General features: G+C 46.5%; 1 protein-coding gene across 1 annotated transcript in view; it reads left to right on the top strand.

The window, feature by feature from the left end:
* LOC144138100 (uncharacterized) overlaps positions 1-20,006 on the top strand; it is a gene marked incomplete in the record, with an annotated part of 108,405 nt that extends 88,399 nt beyond the window's left edge. Inside the window, 5 exon segments of the mRNA XM_077670192.1 lie at positions 431-489; positions 1,098-1,187; positions 1,982-2,134; positions 7,042-7,220; positions 18,069-20,006. Of these exon segments, the coding sequence (XP_077526318.1) occupies positions 431-489; positions 1,098-1,187; positions 1,982-2,134; positions 7,042-7,220; positions 18,069-18,072 (485 nt within the window).
* Positions 20,007-23,284: the final 3,278 nt, after the last annotated feature.

Below are 23,284 nucleotides of genomic sequence, written 5' to 3'. Positions count from 1 at the left end.
ATATGACGTCAGTGAAATATTGGGGTATCGCGCCATAAAATACTTCCTTGTTATTAAAATATAAACCCCGACAACGAACAACCCTATGTATAGCGTACTTGTTAGTGTTGCTTCCCCGCAAGAAGACCATGTGTGCAGGGGTGCAGCCTTTACAGGCCACTTGCTTCGTTGTACTGGCGTCACTTCTGTGACGAATATGACGTCAGGGAAATCTTGGTGTATCCGGGAATAACACACTTTCGTGTTAAAAACCTCTCAAACACACTTGCTCTACGGTACCATCTTTTTTCGCGGTTGATTTTAGCTTTCTACAGAACACAAGTGCACGAACATTGTTTTTCAAGCCGATCTTTTTACTTATGAAATGCAAATAACTAATGGTGCATAATTTCCACACTTCTCTCCTTCTTAATCCCGACCCGTTTCGCAGAACCAGATGATCCGGGAGCAGCAGATGACTTTTTCGAAGACCATGAAGATATTGCCCTGGTAAGGTTTTTTCGGGGCATTTAATGTTACGCAACGTTAAAAGAAGGATACGAATGGGGTAAAGGCATTCTCAGATAATGAATGGCAGCCTACCATTGTCCCTGAAGAAAGTGTATGACAACTGCATCTTACCGGTACTCATCTACGGGGCATAAACTTGGAGGCTCACTAAGAGGGTTCAACTAAAATTGAGGACGACTCCGCGAGCAATGAAACGGAAGATGATAGGTGTAACATTACGGGACAAGAAGGGAGCGGAGTGGGTCAGAGAACATTAAGGACATATTAGTAGAGATTAAGAAAAAGAAATGGGTGTGGGCAGGGCATGTAATGCGAAGGCAAGGTAACCGTTGGACATTAAGGGTAACGGAGTGAATCCCTAGAGAGGACAAGCGTGGCAGGGGGCAGCAGAAGGTTAGATGGGCAGATAAGATCAAGAAGTTTGCGGGGATAAATTGGTCGCAGTTAGCACAGGACCGGGACGATTGCAGATCTATGGGAGAGGTCTTTGCCCTGCAGTGGGCGTAGATAGGCTGGTGATGATGATGATGATTATGATGAACGTTAAAAGAAGCCTAATTCATTCGCACTGCTCTTCACGCGACCAGGTGGCTTGCCCTGCCGTGGAGCTTCAGGATATGCAACTCAGGGTGGCGGCATGGGACAGTGCCATCCGACCACTTCTGGACGCAGAGGAGGTAAGAAAGATAAGATTCGGGAGTTTAATAGTACTATTCATAATAACCATAACAAGTATAATGCATTTTAGGTAAGTAGTAGTCTGTAAGGGTTCTCTAATGGTGTGTCAGTGCTGGTGAAGCGATGGGAAACCTCATGCGCACTAATAAAGTTAATGCCGTTGCACATACAGTGATGCGTGAGGAGGATTGTTGCCTGTCTGACCATGATTCTTGCCTCACTAAACTGCCGCTATTGTCCAGAAAAAATGGCCCCTTTACACTCCCTTTACCGTGTTGGACCATAGCCACCATGTCAGTATGAATGTGTAGCCGAGGGTCTCTGTAGTCATGCAATTACCCGCCGCCGTGGCTAAGGCATTGTGCTGCCTAGCCCAAGGACGCGGGTTCGATTCCCAGCCGCGGGAGCCGCTTTTCCGATGGAGGCGAAAAGGGAAAACGCCCGTGTCTTCCATATTTTGGTGCACGTTGAAGATCCCCAGGTGGTCAAAATTAATCCTTTGCTCCTCACGACGGCCCGCCGCGTCAGGTGTATATTCGGCGTTTTTAAGCCAAAAATCTAACTCATCTCTAGTTGTCAAATTACCGCACATAACTAAGGTCGTAAGATGGACCGACGGCGATTTTTGATTTCTTGATTTGGCAGGCAACAGCTGCTTCGAAGAAATGACCGAACAGCAAATGAATGGGTTCGAACAGCGCAGGAAAAGAGTGGTTCAAAGTCTATTGTAGGCGTTCCTGCATTGCTCATGAATGAGCTGATTTTCATCATGATAGTAATGACGTTTTTGCAGGAGCGGGAGTGCTTCGACATCAAGCTTTACGGCGACCGAGTGATGGACGCGTTCTCCAACACGCCAGCCAAACAGACGCGCTCCTTCAAAGACGTGTGCTCGGGTGTACGTGCCTGGCAAGTGGCACGCTATTTTGCCGCCACCCTGCAGCTGGTTGGTACTTGCACCTTTGCTGAACCCATAGAGTATCATATTATTATGAACTGAGTGTGAGATAGGCAAGAGAGCCAAACCTGCACCACAAAAGTATCGCAGGGAAGATAAGGAAACTGAAAAAAAAAAACTGAAAAGAAGAGAAAAGGGTAGATATAGAGATGGTAAGAAGTTATAGAAATGAAATGGAGAGAAAATAAGAAAAGAGGAAAAAAGAGGAAAAGATCTACAATCCGCGGTCGCCACCGGAGAACGGGCTCCTCAACGGGCTTTCGAACTATGGGAAATCTGGCGCTGCAGTCGCGGGCCGCCGTGGGCGGCGCCATTGCAGCTAGCGACGTTCCTCGCCTACTTGGCTCAGCTAGCCAAGTCAAAATATGGCTTGTTTTTTGTCTCGAAGTCAAAACCAACGAAAAATGGGAACATTTTTTTTTGTCCACCGTGCATAACGCTTCTAAATAATGACTGACAGATAAATCTTTTTGAAGCTTCAATTTTATAATACCAAAACAAATTTGTTGAACCTACTAGAGTAATATCTTTGCTTTTTTGCAGCCAGAGCCAACTTTTCAGCCTGTTTTTGAACCATGCCAAAGACAAGTGGAATGTACCTGCCCTGTACAGTCGCGTGCGATTTGAAGGTAGTCGCGCGAGCTTCGACCGATGAAGACGATGACGCCCCCGCGCGGCATTTTTCGGTGCGCCTGGGACATAGTTTATGCATTCTCCTCTCCCTCGGTCGCTGTTCCTTCCAGTAGTCATCACTCCGGCGGCTAGTTAACCACCTTTTCCGCTCTGTGGTGATTTTGCGTGGTTGTAATCACGTGTGCGCTTTCTTCTTGGTTATCGTGAGCAGTGATGGCACCCATAGTTATAAATGCCCGGTATTTTCTGACAATGTGTTTGTGCGCACCTTTTCCAGAACTGCTGCAAGATACGACAAGTGGGACGTCGTCCCTGCGTGCGCGATAAAAAAATAAGGGTTTATTGGTTTTGCCGAGGGAGTGATGGCTGCTTGAATAAACAGCGACCGAGGGAGAGAAGAATGCGTAAACTAGGAACCAGGCGCCGTGAAACAAGCCGCGCGGGGGAGTTATCGTCGTGGTCGGTCAATGCTCGCCCGATTACCTTCAAATCGCACGCGACTGTACATGACGGAACGCTCGGTGAAGCATGGCTCCCCTAGACAGTGGCGCCAGATTTCCCTCTAGTATACAGTAGTATGAAACTGTATGGCTGCACTGAACCCCTGTATCCTTGACAGTTAATTATTTCGTGATTCCAGAGAGCGCAATGTAGTTTAGTTGCCACATAATAGTTTTTAAGGTGTTGTTGTGATTCATAAGCGGCTGGCGAGAACCCGGGAGTGGCAGGACAAAATGCAGCAGCGTTGCTTATACGTTGGGCATGACAAACCTGCACAAAATAAGAACAATTGTCTGGCGTTCGTTACTGGATAGAACGTATCCTGGTAGGTTTAGTGTAAATGGTTAATACACAATTCGAAAAGAAGTGTAATAATAAACTTGTTCGGTGCAATAACTCTGCTTAGGCGAAAGAGGGCAAAAGCATGGCGATACTTATCAAGCAATTCTTTGCTGCTGTATCATGTTTGCGTCTCTTTCTTCGCGTCTGATTTTTCGTTTTTCGGGGCCAATTACTTCAAGATGCTTACTGGTCACACCTAATTCGCGCCGAAGCTTTCGCAGAATCAGAGTTTAGCATTGGTTGGGTGCACCATAGAGTTTCATACTAATATACTCTAGAGGGAAATCTGGCGCTACTGTCTGGGGGAGCCGCGCTTCAGCGAGCGTTCCGTCATGTACCGGGCAGGCACGTTCCACTTGTCCTTGGCATGGCTCCTGAACAGGCTGAAAAGTTGCCTCTGGCTGCAAAAAAGCGACAATATTACTCTAAAAGATTATTGAAATTTTGTTTTGTTATTACCAATTTGAACTTCCAGAAAGATTTACTTGTCAGTAATTATTTAGAAGCTTTATGCACGATGCAGAAGAAAAAAATGTTGCCTTTCTGGCTTCGATACAAAAAAGAAGCCATATGGCTAGCTAAGCCAAGTAGGCGAGGAACGTCGCAAGCTACAATGGCGCCACCCACGGCAGCTTGCGATTGCAGCGCCAGATTTCCCTCTAGTATATATTAGTATGAAGCTCTATGGGGTGCACCTGTTTTACTTACGTGCTGTCACGCTCACCTGTCACGTGGAACGCACTGTCATAGCTTTCTTCCCTAGCTGACAGCGTGTGGAAATTGCGTGGTAATAGAGCACCAGGGTACTACTTTGAAGGCCCGACTTCCTGTCGTATACAAAGTCAAAAGTTTATTTACTCTTACCGGCTGCGGCCATTTTCTCTACCGTACAACAACTGCGGTTCTTTTTCAGTGAGGCCTATTTAAGAATTTCGCCTTAAAACCTGCTATAAAGTTAGAACAGCATTCCGGCGTTTGCCGCAGGAACTGCTGGCATTTGTCAATTGAGTCTAAACAGCAAATACAAAATATTCAACATCTATTGTAAGAAAGTAAAATCGTGGGGGGTGGCTTTCACAAATGCTTATTCATACACAATAGGAATGGCAGCAAGTGAGGAGTGCGAAACGTGTGGCACGCCGGACACGATCCGACACGTTTTATGCGAGTGCCCACGCTACTCGCATGAAAGAAAGAAGCTGTCGTCAGCATTGAGGAACCTGGACTCTCTGCGGCCATTTTCGGAAGAGAAGATTCTGTGCCACTGGCCCTCTCTGTCATCCGCTCAGAAGGCGACTAAGGAACTTTTACTTTTTCTACGGGCTACGAACTTAAACACCAACCTATAGACTGAACGCCTCCAGTGTCAGTGTCAGTGCTTCAGCGCTGGGCATACTTGCCTACTGCAACTTCTCTTCATTCTTTCTTTTCTCTTTTTTGCCTATTTTTCTTTTCCTACATGCAGGATAGCAAACTTGGCCCTAGCCAGGTTAACGTTCCTGCCTTCCTTCTACGCCCTTCCTTCCTTCCTTCGTGAGAAAAAATCCCAGGAAAGAGAAGAAAAATTGTAATAGTTCAATTTGAGAAAACTTAGAATTTAAGAAGTTCCCTTTGTGGTGTTTTTCGCTTTGAAGTAACACATCTTATTTCGAGGTCGTAGTGTAACATAAAGCCTGAGTGTAATAGAAAGCGAGACCATTACATTGTAACATGCGTCAACCCTTACACCATGGTAGAGTACACTGCATAGACAAAAGTCCCTAGGACCTAAAGTTTTGCCCGTGCCAAGCCCAAGGACGTGGGGTTGAACCCCGGCCATGGCGGCTGCTTTTCAAATGGATGCGAAAAGCGAAAACGCTCGTATGTTCGAGATTTTAGCGGTCGTTAAGGATCCTCAGGTGGTCGAAATTAATCCGGAGCCCCCCACTACGGCGCGCCTCATTGCCTGAGTAGCGTGCGCATTAAACTCATAATAAGTCAATACAGTTCTGGCTGGGTTTTGATGGTTGGTCACTTCTGTTTATAAATACACATATAGTGCAGCTTCGTTCTGTTTCACATTTCGAATAATTTTTAATAGGGGTGTCCCGTCAATCAACCAAGCGGATAGGACACACAGAAACAAACATTTCACAGGGACGGTATTTCACAGTATGATACAATTAACTGTACAAACGCAAAACAGTGTTCCTGCGTTCAGATTTCGCCGTGGAATCCGTAAAGAGAGTGTATGCTCATGTTAGTAAATCTTCCTAGTTGATGTAGGGATCAAGGCCACCGCCGTGACCCGTGAGGCTAGCAGGTAGCGAACCCAGCCGTCGCCGCCAGGAGCCAGGGGTGGGTAGTCCCGGGCGCGTTCTGGCACTACCGCCGGTGCGTAGCCCTAACCTTCCAGCTCGGTAGCGTAGCTGGTTCCCGTTCTGTAACCCGTAGCGCCTGACGGAGCGTTGCCGCGGACTCGCACCCCAGGATGGCAGCCTGTAGCTAGTGTCCCCCGGCTTGTCAGGCCCCCAGCGAACCGGAGGCGTATTTCCAAACGCATTGCTGAACAGAGCACCCAAGTGACATGTGGGTTCGGGCAATGAAGAACGGTAATTTAACAGGGTCATTGGCTGCGCCCCGAACATAAAGCGACGTAAAAACATACCAAACCACCCTTATTAACAAAAAACAACGCGTAGATATAGGTTTAGAAAAAAATACTTAGAAAAAAAATTAGGCAAAGGATTAAAAAGAACTAAGAACTAGACCTGCTGGAGCTCGAACCCAAGCCGTCAGCGGCAGTACTCAGTACTCTAATGCCTTGTTCAGCTGAAGAGATTTTAAACTTGTATTATCGCAAAGGTGGCCAATGTTATGAAATCACTAACCTGGTTTTTCGTTTGAGACGAACGGTAATAAATCGAAACCACATAGCCCGAACGATGGGCTTGCACAGCAGGGTTCCTCTCGCTCATGACAAGGAGTACGTCATACGGTAATAAATGCATTGCAGGTATAGTTTAAAGCAATGCGCGCATTTACAAGTCTGTTAGCCCAAACATAATAACAGTGCAAGCTTTCAAGCAATGCAAAAAACTACTTATCCTTTCGTTATGAATTGAGGAAAATCTGTTTCTGATCATTAGGCCGCAAGTTGCTGGCTTTCTCGTTGCAGACGGAGCACGCACTTGCGTCAGTTAATAATTCGACAATTCTTTCTAGAATGTTTTTTATACATGTATCGGTACATGTTGCTGTGTTTTTTAATGCGTTTGCCTTTTGTGGTAGTATTTGGGTTGTAAAATATTTCTTCAAGGTTTTTATCTTCCGCTATGTCTTTGTTACCTTTAAATTTTCGGGTGTCCGTCTATGCGGAAGTTTCAGGGTAGTCCTCGGTCTGCACCTGATGGAGGCTGATATGACATCACTATTTTCAGGCGAATAGCGGCAACGTCTCCCTGACGACCAGCGGCGACGCGGAAGCCGGGATGGACACGCTCTGCCTCACCCTGCTCTCACGTAGACAAAACATCCGCGAGCTTGAGGAGTCGGGCACTGCTAGCCACTGCCGGAAGCAAGCGGCGCAGTGTCGAGACGCGGACGTCAACCAGGAGAGGTGGGCGCGGCCACACTTGTGCGCTGCACAGAGTGCACGAGGCCTGAAAATCGAATCCTAAAGAGTACGGCTGTAATAAGAGTAATAAGAGCCTCAATCGGCATCGTAAATCTCAGCCTTGGTAGTAAGTAGCTCATCTCTTTCAGTTCTGCCTGGTGCAAAAAACGTGAAAAGTATGTAAGCATTTTAATAGTACATTGCGTGATCTTTTTAACGGCCACTTGCCATGTTTGCAGGCTTGCAAGTTGGCGTGTTTTTGAAAGCTATTAAGATAAAAAACAGGGCATAGCTTTCTGTGATCAAATGATGTCGCAGCGAAGTCGTTGATCGACCAGATTTTGGGGAAATCCCCAAGGTGAAGTAAGTTTCTGCGAAGGAACGTTTGACATCCACCTCAATGCAGCCATACGGCTACAAATGAAAGCTATACAGCTTCCTCAGAAGCTTCGAAGTTGAAGAAAAATTTGTCCTGGACCAGGATTCGAACCCGGGACCACTGCTTAACCGGAGAAGTCGCTCTACCAACTGAGCTAACCAGGAGGCGAGTCGTTTGTAGCGCAAGAACGAATTATCAACAACTCAAAGTAATGTACAGGTGTTACTCGACCAGATTTAGGGGAAATCCCCTAGGTGGAGTAAGTTTCTGCGAAGGCAACTGTGGCATCCACCTGTATGCAGCCATACGGCTACAAAGGAAAGCTATACAGCTTCCTTAGAAACTTCGCAGTTGAAGAAAAATTCATCCTGGTCCAGGATTCGAACCCGGGCCCACAGCCATACGGCTACAAAGGAAAACTATATAGCTTGCTCAGAAACTTCGCAGTTGAAGAAAAATTCGTCCTGGTCCAGGATTCGAACCCGGGATCACAGCGGTGGTCCCGGGTTCAAATTCTGGACCAGGACGAATTTTTCTTCAACTGCAAAGTTTCTGAGGAAGCTGTATAGCTTTCTTTTGTAGCCGTATTGCTGCATTCAGGTGGATGTCAAACTTTCCTTCGCAGCGAAGCTGTTGGGACGGCACATTTTTCACCCGGCAGTAACGACACGTCTTCATGCGGCTGGGTACTATCGTATATTTGATGATAGTTGCAATGGAAACCTGTTTGCGAAAGGGTGTAAAATAGACTGTTTGCAGTCTAGCATCTTTAGAGGCTCAATGAATCAGTATCTGACCATGCCTTAAAATAGCATTCCCGCAGGTGTGTATGCGGGCGTAAGGAGCAATGCACCAACTGAAATTGGAAAGGTTGGTTTAAAAAGCTGGTTTTCAAGTGTTTTTTTTTCCTTAACATGCAAAGCAAATGACGGGACACGTCGTGGGTCAGAAGAGAATCGGCAGAGAGAAAGCTGATTAATTTCGCAGGTGCAAGAATCAGCGGCCAATGCGCTAATAAAGATGCTAAAATATTTTGTGGATGGCTGTTTTCTTCGAGTACTCGGCAACAACACAAAACTAATACCCTGAAAACGAAAACTAAAGTGGAGCACCTTCGTTGGTTATATAATTTTCATTTCAACTCTGTCCTGGCGGTATAAAGTGTGCAGTCACTTCGATTTTTCGTTCAGTGAAACATTCTACAAACAGCGCCTCTCAGCCACCTTACAACAACATTCGTGGACAGAATGCTCGAAGTCGTCAAACCAAGAAACCAATACCTGGACGCCGCTGAAGGATTCTTATTTGTGTGAATTTGAGCTTCCAAAGCAGGAAATGTACCATTAGCGACAACGATGTGCTAATGCAAAAGCGTTAAGTGCCGGATTGTGCGAGAAACCGTAGTTGTTGTAGTAGTTGCCGGGTAAACAAAATCGTTGCCGTTGTAAAGTGTACATAAAGACACAACTGAGTCCATGTGGGATTTGAACCAGTCATCACAATAGGAGCCCAGTAGGCTACTACTGCGATACCTCTGCACGCTGCGGACGGTGGATCAAAAGATATCGTTGTTGCTCTTTTCTTAACGACATACGTACCCTTAGGGGATAAGCGACGAACCGGAAGCTTTCATGGGCTAATGGGCGCGCTGCACAAAACTGAATTGAATATGTAGAAGTTAAGAATACGGCGTGATACTTAAATTGGATGGCGCGTGACTAGAACTGGTGCACACCAGCCGCGCAGAACTTCGATTCTGTAGAATCTGTGGTGTGGTGTAGTCTGCTTGCTAAAACAATTCGCCATAAGACTAAGAAACAAAAGCGAAGAAAGTAACGCAAACACGGTGTAGCAGTAGAAAGCCTGTCAAAGCATTTTCCGCCGAAAGACGACAAAGCAAGTGCAAATATGATGTAGCATGATAAGCATTAGTAGGCTTTCGCCTTAAACACGTGTAAGCAGACTCAGGAACACGTTCCCACATATTTATTTATTTCACCTCGTATGTGTCAACGGGAAAAGGAACACGTCTCGTATAGTCACAAATGGCAAAGATTTTGCAGGAGCGACTTCCCCACTGTGTGGCCATAGTCAGGGAGAACATGGTGCAATTAAAAAGTAAATTTAATTAATTCTTGCCTACTTTATTGCCTAACTGGCAGCAGCCACTCAGATTACACATTAAGAGAAGATATGCCTAGTGTGGGAAGAAATATTTATCATTAAAATATGGATGAAAAATATTCCGGTCGCACATATTCAGAAGTTGTGTTCACTGTTTTTAATAAAGAATAATACACGGATTACCCACGTTCGCGAACCATAAGTAGGACCCACTAACAAGGGCCTACTGTCGTGCACGTCTGGCTAGTGCTGCAAGCTTCTTGTTGCCTTACCACAGAAAGATACGTTTGATGCCGTTGGTTTTGTTATCAATCCAATGGGATGACTTCATTGAAATATTCAAGGTGGCAAAGCTGCACAGAATATAATTCAATTATTTTTAGACGGATGGGTATGCTTCGTACTGTGCGGGGGTCAAAGTCAGTCATGTTTATTTCAACATTGAATATGCTGAGGACAGTCAAAAAGCCATTTTGGGCTTGGCGAGGCCTGTGCGCCTCATATACAGTTCAACGGCGCGTGGGCGCCGACGGGAACCAAGGAGCGCCGGTCTAATACCCCTGACACACGGGCGCCTAAAAGGCCTTTGCAGAGAAGGGCTGCTACCGAAACGGCGTTCGCCTCCGTGACACACGACAAAGGAGAATCTCCTTCACCGCAGCGGGCATTTCCCGTAAGGGATGTTCGCGGTGTTCGCCTATCTCCTTTCCCGCACGAAAAGGAGCAGCTAGCGGCGCAGCCTCGTAGGCAGGCGCTTGCAAATCATAAGCTTCCCAGAACTTAGTGAGACCAAATGCAATTTCATAATACCTTCATAAATTGTTAAAACTGCAATGAAATAAATTGCACCAAACATCTGCCCACTGTTGCCAGATTAGGCACGGAACATAGGCTAAAAAAGCACTCCATCGTTGCTGTTTAATACAAATATGTGAAATTACCTATTTATTCTTTCTAAACAACAATAAACCGCACAGTTCTTATCTAAAATAACAAAAAAAGGTCTATTAGCCGAACTTTATTTTTGTTATTGTGCATGCTTTTTCCACAGAACTGCTAGCGCCACTTTATTGGTGTGTCAGTTACAGCGACTACATAAAGGAGATCGGGTGTTGCTGTGTGTCAGGAGCGCCACTCCTTTCCACAAAATGTCTTTTGACGTGGCGAAAGGGGTTTAGTTTAAAGGAGATCTAGCGTTGTCGTGTGTCACAGGTTAAGAGTGTGTTCGCACTGCCCCCGCCGCCTTATCTGATATGTTTAATCGGCGCTCTGCTGGGGTGTCTTGCTGGGCGCGACGGTCTTTAAAAGGCAGCGCTGGGCTATAGAGGGGGCGCTATTGCACTGCCGCTTGCAGGCATCAGCGGTGGCTGAATCCACCGCTGTTGAGCTGGACGAAGCTGCGCGCACCCGGAAACGTGCCTTGTTGCATGCTGAAAAGAGCGGCATAAAATTGTTGGCCGCTGCGGTTTTTCATGGCATGTCTTTGCGGTATAATTTATTGTAAGCCGACACAAAAATTGCTTTGGACAATAAGAAAGCACATTCACAGAAATTTTTCTTGTTCGGAAAAAAAAAAAATCTGGCTTTCAACATTGTTTCTTTTTTTTAATTTTGGTCTTCTCCCAAGTTACTGCTGCACTCAGCTCAGGTCTATTCTGAAGAAAGGGAAATACAAAATGCCCATGCGATGGAAATTTTCGGTGTTGAAGAACGCCGTGATGAATAGATACAATCGTCTTCTATTACAGCGGGCTTCACAGGGCGCATATTTTGTTTTCGCATTAACCCTCTCGCTCTCGCTGACGAGTATAGTCGTCATAAAATTTTGTACCAAAATGACCGATCGCGAGTATGGCCGTCATCGCCCATGACGACTATACTAGTCATCGGTAATTTTAGCGCCCTAACGGCGTTTTTTTGCAAGGCACCGAAGCCATGCGGTGAAGCCACCTTCGAGCAATCTTTTTTTACACCTTTAAAGATACAAAGGAAAGTTATTTCATCGAAATATTGGCGCCGTATGAAGCAATCTTAGGGCAGTCTTTCTTACGCACTTAGAGAAATAAAGGAATGTTATTTCATGGCAATAATAGTGTCATTTTATTGAGAACAGAGAGCTCTACAAATTGAGAGAAAAACATTTATTTGTAAATTTGATGCATTTTTTTTGGGCTGGAGCGTGCGCAGCTTCATCCAGCCCAACAGCTGCTGATTCGGCCACCACTGATGCCTGCAAGCGGCAGTGCAATCAGCGCCCCTCTATAGCCCAGCGCTGCCTTTCGAAAACCGTCGCGCCCCGCAAAACACGCCAGCAGAGCGGCGATTAAACATATCAGATAGGGCAACGGGGACAGTGCGAACACACTCTTTGACTGGCGCTCCATGGTTCCCGTCGGCGCCCATACGCGGCGCTGCGATGCAGTTCGGCCACTGCTCCCGTGCTCCGTTTACTTCTACGTGGACCTGTACATTCCAATAAAATAACCAGTGACAGGGTAACGCAGTCAAACAAAATTTCCCTATGTCTCCAGCAATAATATTAATCATCATGGACATGACTATATAATAAATCTCAGGTTTTCAAGCTTAAAAGGAATTTATTGCAGTGGGTGGGGTATATTGAAGCATTTGTCTACCGTAGTTGGTGCGTTTGTTGGGAATACTACACGTGTGCGTGCACCGAGTATCGTAGGCACGAGGACGGTTTGTTAATCCAGCGAGCTGCGTTAAGTATAGGTCGTTTTTGATATATATAGTTTGTATCGCGCGAGCAATACCGAATTGTACGAGTAATGTACATGGACCATCCTTAGCTTCTGTAAAAATGGGGCCTATGTGCTCGTCACATGCTACATTTTCAATTGCCTTAGCGGCCTTTTTTTGAAGCCTTTGAATTTTATCCAGATTTGCAACGGTTGTGGTACCCCACACAAGGAAACGATATCGTAATGTTGAGCCGAAAAGGGAATATAGGGAATACAGAAAAGGGTGTTGCGTCCGCACAGCCGTGGATGGCTGCCGACGATTTATTACAACTCAAGAGGTTGGAACATAGGCAGTAGTCGGGCGTTGGAGACAGCACTGGCCAGCGTTCGACACGTGAGGCGCGCTCGTGCCACAGGACCCAGTGCCTCTCTCGCGCGCACATCATCGTTGTCGTCTTCTGGCGACATATCAATTCTTCCCCCCTTAGAGAAAACAGTAAACAAAGTCTCCATAGCGATCTGGAGGCCGCCTAGCCTCAGCTGGTCGCAGTTGCCGGGTGGTCCCTGCTTGAGACGTTGAGGTCGATGGTTGCGAGGAAACATCTGGAGTATCCAGCGAGTCCGGTATCAGTGGAACAGCAGAACTCGACGGCATCTCTTGCGCTGTGTCAGCGAAATTGTCTGCTGTGCTCCAGTCCGTGGGCGTCCTGCTCTGGCTCGCTTTCCTGATGTGGTTCAGATGACGACGAACCTTTCCAAGGGCGCTTTTTACCACCCAGGATCGTGGTCCGACGCGGCGCAGAATTTCGCCTTCAATCCAATCTGGCTTTCTTAAGAACTGTCGTATGAGCACCCTTTCCCCTTCGTCGAAACGACGTGATTGTTTCAGCGTCGGCTGGTGATCAGAGGTCTGCGTTTCCTTCTCTGGCTTGAGCAGATCGAGGGGACATAAAAGTTCGCGGCCAAACATCGCTCTCGCCGGTGTCATTCCTGTGGCTGTGTGCACCGTCGTGTGTTGCCGATACAGGAACCTTGCAAGTCTGCACTGTATGGAGTAGTGTTTATCCATTAAGAGGGCTCTCTTCAGTTCTGCCACGTATCGTTCTGCTTGCACGTTTGTTGCAGGGTGATACGCTGGTGACGTCATAGCTTGTATGCCATTTGATGCGTAGAACTGCTTTATCTCGGTTGAAATAAAGGCTCTTCCGTTGTCCGAGACGACTTTCCGTGGAATGCCGAACGTAGCGAAGAGGCTCCGGAGTACGTCAATGACAACCGCGGATGTTGTCTGGGTGACGTGACGGACTTCTACCCACTTGGTGTACGCGTCCACAACAACCAAGTAGGTGCGCCCGAGTAGTGGTCCCACGAAGTCAACATGCAGTGTGTGCCATGGTGTCTGGGGACGGTCCCATGAGGGAATCGGAGCTTTTGTTGGGCTCTTCTGCGTTGATTGTTGATTGGCGTTCAGAGCACTGTCGCACCGTTTCTTCAATCATCTTGTCGATTCCGGTTATCTCTACTCCCAAATGAGGAAACCAGTTTCGTCCGAGGAGCTTACAACCTGATCCCTTGATTATCACAAGTGGTAATGTCAAAGTCTTGCCCTTGCGCGTTACTTCTACCGTTGCACAGCCGAGCACTGGAAGAGACTGGCCTGACCATGTGCGTAGGAGAATGTTGTTCGTCTGGAGCCGAGGTGGGTCATTCGTCCACGTGGATCTGAACGTTGTCTCACTGATAAGAGTGCAGGCTGCACCTGAGTCGACTTCGAAGGTCAACGATTTGCCATGTACACGTAGCTGCATCATGACCTTCTGGGTGCTGGATATGTCCATTAAGGTGTTGAGCTCATAAAGCGCCTTGCTTGGCGACTCTTGAGAAGTCGAGTCCTGGGCTGATGCTGTTGTCGAACTTCCTTCACATGGATATTCGATGCTGTTGTTCCCTTTAGTTCTTGCCTCTTTGCGCTTTTTGATACACGCTTTTTCGATGTGTCCGCGTTTCTTGCAGTAGTTGCAGGAAGTTGTCTGGAACTTGTAAGTGTCCGGACTATGTTGTGCGTCACAACGCCAACAACGTTGGTTCTTCTTCTCGGCGTAGCTGCTGGAGCGGCCTGTCCTTCCCGTATGGCAGGTACTTGTACTGGCTTTGTGGATCTCTCTCCATTCCGCCTTGACGTTTTTCTGGTCTTCAACGGCGTTTTCAGCTCTCAATGCGAAGTCAAAAGCTTTCTTGAACGTCAAGTCCTTTTCTGCAAATAGCCGCTGTTGGACCTGCTCATTCCGAAGACCACAGACGAAACGATCTCGCAACATTACGTCCAGTGGTAGCATAGACGGATTCGCAGCCATATCTGTGCTGGTGCCAAAATTACAATCCGCTGCTAGTTTCTTGAGCGCTGCCACGTAATCACTGACCGTTTCGTCGTGCCTTTGGTCCCGTCGTTGGAAGCGTGCCCTGCAGAAGACTTCAGAAGGTTGCGGATCAAAGTGAGCCTTGAGCACCTCAACGATGTCATCATAGTCCACTTCGCTGGGCTGCTTGGGTTGAACGAGGGCGCAGACGATGTCGTACGTCTGTTCCCCGCACAGCGTTAGCAGGTGAGCGCGTTTCTTGGAAGCGTCCTTGATGTCGTTAGCTTCGAAGAAGAATTGAAGCCTTCCATACCAGGATCTCCAGGAGCCGGAGCTGCCGCTGAATTCGGGTAGCCGACCGAAGTCGCACGTCGCCATGTCGTTCCGTTTCTTGACGTCGGTGACCTGCCGGTGAAGTGCCGGTGAGTCCGCAGTCTTCCTCGTCGCCAAATTGTTGCGTCCGCACAGCCGTGGATGGCTGCCGACGATTTATTACAACTCAAGAGGTTGGGAACATAGGCAGTGGTTCGAGCGTTGGAGACAGCACTGGCCAGCGTTCGACACGTGAGGCGCGCTCGTGCCACAGGACCCAGTACCTCTCTCGCGCGCACATCATCGTTGTCGTCTTCTGGCGACATATCAAAGGGAATATAGGGAAATGGAATATAGTAGTAATTTCATATTTTTGGGCAGCAATAAACGTAAGCGGGACAACACGCCAACACTACGAGAGAGTTTTGAATAGGTGGCGTCAACATGAGCATTCCAGGACATGTGCTCGTGAAAGACAACCCCAAGATTTTTCACTGTTTGAACAAGCTCCACATTACATGCTCCAATTGTTAAACGAAGCTCCGAGTCAATTGTTTTGTTTCTGTGTCGAAATAACACTGCTTTAGATTTAGAAACGCTTATGTCTAAAGAGTTACTTATGCTCCACTTATTTAAATGTTCTAGAGTGTTGTTCACCTTTATTTCAAGTTAATGTAATGTTGATTCTTGGAAATATAGAGTGGTGTCGTTAGCATATAGAATTATTTTACACCCTTTGTCAATGTTTACAATTTCATTTACGTATAAATTAAACAGTGGTGGCCCGAGGACGCTACCTTGTGGTACACCACCTAGCAAGGTCTTAAGGTTTGATCTATAGTTGTTTATGATTACCTGTTGCTTCCGTTCACACAAATAACTCTTTATAAGCGCAAGAAACGTACCTCGAAAACCATAGTTTCCAAGTTTTAGTAAAAGTGTTGTGATTCATTCGATCGAATTCTTTCGAGTAATCAATGAATACTCCTAAAGTACAAGTTCCTTTTTTGAAAGATTCTAGTATTATTCCTTCTGTAATAAAAATGCCGTTTCAGTAGATCGATTTTTCATAAAGCGGAATTGGAAATAAGTTATGATCGCTCGTTTTTTTTAAAGCTGACATTATTTAATGAATCAACGTTTCGATTAATTTAGAAAATATTGGCAATACTGATATAGGTCTATAGTTAGACATGTCATGGATGTCACCACTCTAATAAATTACGGAAACTTTTGCTAACTGTAACCTATTTGGGAATTTCCCCTCTGAGAATGATAAATGTTCTATATGAACTAATACTGTAGCTACAATCGCAGCAGTATTCTTCACACGTTTCGTTTTTAAGTCTTCAATATCACAACAGCTGCTATTTTTAAGGTAGAAAATACCGCTCTGATTTCTCCCTCATTTGTTGAATATAAAAATGCGCTTTTGCGCAATTTGGGAGATAAAAATTGTGTGCAGTATAGGGAATGAGTACTATTCGCGATAGAGATAAAGTAATCATTGAACGCATTGGCCACTTCATTTCCGGTTATTTGTTCTCCATTTAAGATAACTTCTGCCACCCCAGTATTTTGGTTTGAGGAACGATTTAAGAGAATGTTTAGGTGCTTCCAGACAGCTTCAGAACTGCGAGAGGCCTCATTTTTAACAAGGTTTTGAAAATAGTACTGTTTACTTCTTTTCATGAGTACATTTCTTTTAGTTTTACACTTTTTAAAGACTTTAAGATCTTCAACACTTCTAGTAGCTATAAAGCGTTGGTAAAGAGTCGGATTTTTAACCGGTTTTAGGTAATCGCTAGTTATACAAGGTTTCCTAGCCTAGCCTTGCGAGGCGCAACTTGTGCAATATAAGGAAAACATTGGTTATAAATATTCTGATATTTCTCGATGAATGCTTCGTATGCCTGATCAGGGCCTTTGCAATACAAAGTGTTCTCGCAGTCTGTACCGGCCAACCTGCTTGCAAAAGATTCAGTGGTGGTGCTATTTATGTCGCGATATTTCATTTACTTTACTTTGTTTCTGGATTTACCATTTTTGTATCTCATCGGGAAGAAAATTGGCAGATGGTCACGAATATGTGCCCTAGGAAAACTTTGGAAGTGGGAATTCATGGCAGTGCATTCTAAAGAACTTTTTTGGGTTAGCGTGTTTGCTTTTTATTATAGAATATGACGCATGAAAGAGAGATGAAGCGATGCGAGGCTCTTAACACAACTTTGGCCATGATTTATAATGCGTAGGAAACGTTACCCACTCCCACTTAGCGGGGGAGTGCGGTGTCTTTCCGCCAGAAAAGGGTGATATGAGGAGCTGCCTACTCCTCGTAAAACAGTGCTGCACGAGTACACGTTAGGGTAGAATGAGCTGAGACTGGTCAACAAGGTTTCACGAGGAAAAGTGGTTTTTATACGTTGTATTCATTGGAGAGGGACGCATGCAGGCAACCATGTGAATGCGCCGTCGCTGGTTACGTCAGTCTCCGCAGGATGGCCGTACTAGTCCGTGCTAAGCACATGATGTGTGTTGGACGTTCCAAACTCTACCCCACCGAACGCAAAGTAATCCCTCGACTCCAATGTGAGTGGGATTAATAACCTATCAGTTGACACCACCGTTGAGAATCCGATTAAAACGTAGCATACGACGCACGCCGGTGTTTTTTGTTCTTCTGCGGCGTGCGGGCGCCGTGTCCATGGCGCTTCGAACATATCCGTGGTCGTTTCTAGTGTTGTCAAGTGAATAAATTGACGGCTAAACTTTTTAGTGAGTACAATCTGTTCAGTAGAGGAGGTCAGAAAGGATGGTCCTCTGCTTGACACAGCTTAAGTTCTAGCAAGCATGCGAGGGATGTCATCTGGTTAGTGAATAGCGGATTTAGCAGGAACGCATACGTGTACGTGTGTACAAGTACATACCTGTCATCAGTTGCTCACTTTTGACCTTTCGTGCTATCTCTTCCCAGGTAACCGAAAAGACGAACGGGGGATTCCGTCGTGTGCTGCGCATCCTGGGGGCGGACAATGCGCCGGTTTCCGATGTGCACGAGGCGTTCAACAAGACGTCGATGCACACTGACAAGACCCAGACAGTCAACCACAAGCGAATTGTGATCACCCTGACCAATCTGCGCTATGAGGACTCCGACCAACTGTGGTTTCTCCTGCTGCGCGGTTGCACGTTCTACAACCCCCACGCAGATACCACACAGGCGCAGTTGCAAGGGCCCTTGCCACGGACCAGGAATAGAGTTAACATCGCAATGGCCAACTATCAAGAGCTCAACAAACCTTAAAGTGTTCCAACAGAACTGCTGTGAGCTCGAGGATACGGTGCCAAGTTTTCCGCTTGGAATGAGCCAGGTGAAAAATGAAAACGTGGACGTTTTTTTTTTGTACTAACAAAATAGTTCCTGGTGTGCATGAGGTGTTCAAAACGTCGATGCACACCGACAAGACCGAAGAGATCAACCACAAGCGTACCGCAATGACTCTGGCCACCTGCGTGACGGGGACACCAGCCAACTGTTGTTTCTTCTGTGCAGTTAGACGTTGTGTAAACCTGGCGCATGGGCCTTGGGCTCCGGCTAAGAACACGTTTACCACCACACCGAGCAACTATCCGCCGTTCGGAAAAGCCTTCAAGTGTGCAAAGGGGACCTCTATGAGCTCGTGAAACGGTGCTTTCTTGTGAGCTTGGATTGAACCACGTGAAAAACGAAGACGCTGACTTTTTCCGTCCCAAAGAGATTCTTGCCTATTTGCGTTGATCGTTCACGACATCGCTGTATATCAGCCAGGCCTTTGTGATCAACCAAAAGTGGGTCGCGATGACCCTGGCCAATCTTCCTGATGTGAACAGCACCTAACCGTTTTTTGTGATGTACGGTCGAGATCAATTTACGGTTAGACGTTCGGCAACCATCTTTGAGATCCTGCGCAGGCCCTGGCACATGGGCCGTGACTTTCAGTCAAGAATAGGTTTACCACCCTACTGGACAACTACTCAGAGTTCATCAAAGCCCTCAGACGTGAAGGGGCGGCCATGAGCCCGACGAAACGCTGCTTTATTTACCGCTTGCAATGAACCATGTTCAAAATGGAGACGTGAACTCTTTTTTTTTCTCGCCTCATCGTACTAGTTCCAGATCTGCACAGAGCGCTCAGGACTTCGCCGTGTATCTACAAGTCCGAGGCTATCAACCACGAGTAGATAAACCTGCGGGATAAGGACACTGACCACCTGTTCTTTCTTATGTATGTCTAGATGTACAACCCGCATGCAGACACGGATCCTGGTGTATAGGCCCTCGAATGTAGTCAAGAAAAGGCTTACCTGCTAGCACCACATTGGTCAACCAGCCACCAAAGCCTTCACGTGGAACAACGGAGCAGCTTGGGACCCGAGGAAACAAGTGCTAGCAAACCAGTGCGACATACAGGCGGAACAACGCCTTTTTTGTACAGTAGGTCGATTAGCGACCCACCCGAGGAAACGCCGTCACAGCCCAGGTCTTGGCGAACGCAGCCTGTTCTCCAGCCAAAATTAGTTTTAGTATCTCCCAGGCCATCTACTGAGTGTGCGCCAAGGCATTAACGCTAGCCAATGGGACCACTGGGTGTCCGGGACAACGTTGCTGTGTTTGGTGCTTTCAGTAATTCACGCGAAGAGAAAGTCGTGAACTTTTATTTCCCAACCTGCTGCTTCCCATTCTGTACACAGTGTTCAAGACGTCACAGTACATCAAAGATGGCGAGATTGACTACATGCACCTCGGCACTTCCCCGTCCAACCAGCCATACGTCAACACCTACAAACACTTCTTTCCAGGATCATAGCCAGGGGTTTGTTTCCGTGCCAGTGCACCCCTCTAAATTTTATTAAAGCAGAAAAAGAACTAAGAGGTTGCGTGTGTACAGCATTTCTTTTTATTTCTTTTCGTGGCGCATAACACCGCCCGAAAGATATTTATGGCTATGCGAGTGCTTCTATTTTATCTACGACCGGATTTTTATAAGACCCACACGAGGACACAGCCCATGTATGGGAGCAAGCGCCCTGGTTTCCTGTCTAAGGTATGCTTACCTACCTACTGGCCCATTACACAGAAAGGGGCAATGCAGACAAAATACAAGTTTGGCTCATTCGAAAGATTGCCGCGTTAGGATCATGCAGACACGGCTTTTAACGCTCACTTTGTTCAAATAAGATCCCTGAATTCATGACCAAAAACCAATCAATACAACGGGATCGAGGAACCACCTTTAATAGGCAATTACTGGAGTAGTCGTTTCATAGAAATAATTGCACATATAACCATGCGTGAAAAAGAAAGGAATACGAACAACTAAAATCTGTAATTGATATCAACGGCTCACTATGTTGTGTTGCTTCAGCCTATCACAGGCACACCTAAATCTCTTCCTGCACCGAAATCGCCCTCCACTGGAATATGCGGGTGCCTAAATGTCCATGTACTGATATGTTCCTGCACAGATAAGTCTTGTAAAAATAAGTTCAAATGAATGTGCTTTTCTATTCCTTACTTGCCGCAGAGTTTGGATTCCGTTCCGGCGAGTGCACTATGCCATACTACCTAGCAACGCCACCGCACCCAACTTTTACAGTGCTCATCTCTTGCAGTGTGCTGTTTTGTCGCGTGCTGTTTTGTCGCCGTGCTCTTCTGTCGCGTGCTGTTTTGACGCCGTGCTGTCTTGGCGCCGTGCTCTTCTGTCGTGTGCGGTTTTGTCGCTGTGCGCTCTTGTCGCGGTGCTGTTTTGACGCGTGCTGTTTTGACGCGTGCCCTTTTGACGCCGCGCTGTTATGTCGGTGCTATTCTGTCGCGTGCCGTTTCGTCGCGTGCTGTTCCTTCGGTATACCATATATAATTAGGAAATAAGGGAATTGCCATGCGACCCACTAGCTCATTTCTCGCAACAGAACCTATGATGTCATATGTGCCGAGCTCTGCGTTTGGCTGAGGCCGGAAATAGCAAACGCATATTAGGAGGGCCTAATAGCTTGCCGAGCGAGCTGCTTGCACCTAAATGTAGTGCATATTCATTGTACAGCAGTAAGGATGGCGGGGTAAACAGTGAATGTTAATAAAATAGAAGTAAATATAGAAGTACCGATGTGCACTGCTGTTGGAACTGGGCGCACTATACTTGTTTTAGCTGTACAGCAGTCTGCCTCTTTGGAGATGTCTTACACGACACTAGCCGATTGCCGTATGTTCGATAAACAGGGTCCCGTCGCTTACGCCAGGTTTCACGAAACTATTACTTTCTACCGTAACAAAAACTAGCCAGGTGTAAGTACGGTAAAAAACAAAGCAATGGAGGACAACGGTCCGCGTTTCGGGGTGGTAGCGCCATGTGGGAGGAGTGATGGTAAGCAAGGCTGAAGAGCCTAATGACGCACTGGAAGTTCGTTTGAATGACCGTCTTTGTGGCTTCATGGCAGACGTCACGAAAACACACGATTGGTCACGAGAATAAAAATTTTGACCTTAACTGATAAATTTCTCAGTGAATACGCCATCCTTTGCTGCCGCACAAGCGCTGGGGGCACTATAAAACGAAATATCTCGAACAAAACAAACTTCCATTTTGTCTGCATGGCCCCTTGAAGGCCCTGAACTGTGCTTACGGGACCGTTTCCAACCCGGAGTGTCGGTGCTGTCTTTTTGTGCATTGACAGAGCCACGCGAAAAAGGAAGGCGTGGACTCTTGTCCGAACGCGCGGTTTCCCGTGATACACAGTGAATACTCAAGATGGAGCGATTTATGTGCGTAAACGTGTTTGAATGTGCGTAAACGTGTTTGACTTGAGTTATGTGCTCAGAGGAAGTGGGATGCCAGCCACAGGGTAGAAAAGTACACCCATGATAAACCTAGGCCAACCATGCGTGCCGGCATTACTACACCGTAGAGTTTCATTCTAATATACACTAGAGGGAAATCTGGCGCCACTGTCTACGGGAGCCGCGCTTCGGCGAGCGTTCCGTCATGCACAGGGCAGGCATGTTCCACTTGTCCTTGGCATGGCTCATGAACGGGCTGAAAAGTTGGCTCTGACTGCAAAAAGCAGCAATATTAGTGTGGAAGGTTCATCAAATTTGTTTTGTTATAAAATTAAACCTCCAGAAAGATGAATTTGTCAATAATTATGTAGAAGCTATATGCACGTTGAACAAGAAAAAATGTTACGCGTTGTTGTTGATTTTTGCTTCGAGACAAAAAAGGAGTCATCAGCCTATCTAAGCCAAATAGGCGAGGAACGTCGCTAGCAGCCATGGCGCCGCCCACGGCGGCCCGCAACTGCAGCGACAGATTTCCCTCTAGTATATATTAGTATAAAACTGTATGTACTACACCTCTCAGCCATCTTGACGGAGCAAGGTGTTCTTCGATGTACGTGACGCGTGCTGTAGGATACGTTCCTCTACCGGCTAGGTACGTGGACGAACATTGTAAAATGGAATTTGGGTATCCTTGTAATACCTAATCATTAAGCAAAATCAAGGCCGTTCCACTTATTGTGAAAGCTGTCGGAAGTACAGAACAGTGATTCGCCATAATGAGCTGTAGCGCAGTTATCCACTCACTGCCACCACCCAAAGCAATTCAAATTTCCCGCCTTCGCAGTGCTCCCGCGCCCCCTGCTTAAAAATGCGCCAGCGGGAGTTTTGTTCTTTTTATGCTTGTTTCTCCTCCCGCACGTGCCTGTGTTGCATTGCCACTTTTTTTCGCTTACTATAAAAACCAACCCAATGAGAGTTCCTAACTCAATGAACGCGGGCGCTGCCGCTTAATTACATATATTTTGCCTCAAATGTACCTGCAGTTTTTTTTTCGCTAAACAACGGGAAGATGTATGACAAGCGCCAGCGGTTCACGAGTTTCCATACGACCAGAGCTACTGGATATATACAGTGGCGAAACTTCCCATAGGCCCCATGCATCAAAAGCCGGTCTTCGATTGCTCCCCTGCGCCGGGGCAAGCATGGGGCAAGTTGACTAGCCTGTCGTCTGTCGGCAAGACGTTGAAGTACTCAAGTGCTTGCGGCTGATGCCGTAAGTCATAAAAAGAAAAGCCGCAAAAATACAAGTGAATTTTACCTAATTAATGTACTCTAATTTAAAAAACAATCTTTATTTTACAACAAATTTTGAATAA

The sequence above is a fragment of the Haemaphysalis longicornis genome, unplaced genomic scaffold (genome assembly GCF_048455015.1).
Source record: "Haemaphysalis longicornis isolate Haplotype H1 unplaced genomic scaffold, Haemaphysalis longicornis Haplotype H1 scaffold_5, whole genome shotgun sequence".
NCBI lineage: Eukaryota > Metazoa > Arthropoda > Arachnida > Ixodida > Ixodidae > Haemaphysalis > Haemaphysalis longicornis.
The sequence above is the reverse complement of the archived record's forward strand: the minus strand, read 5'-3'. Positions and strand labels throughout refer to the sequence as shown.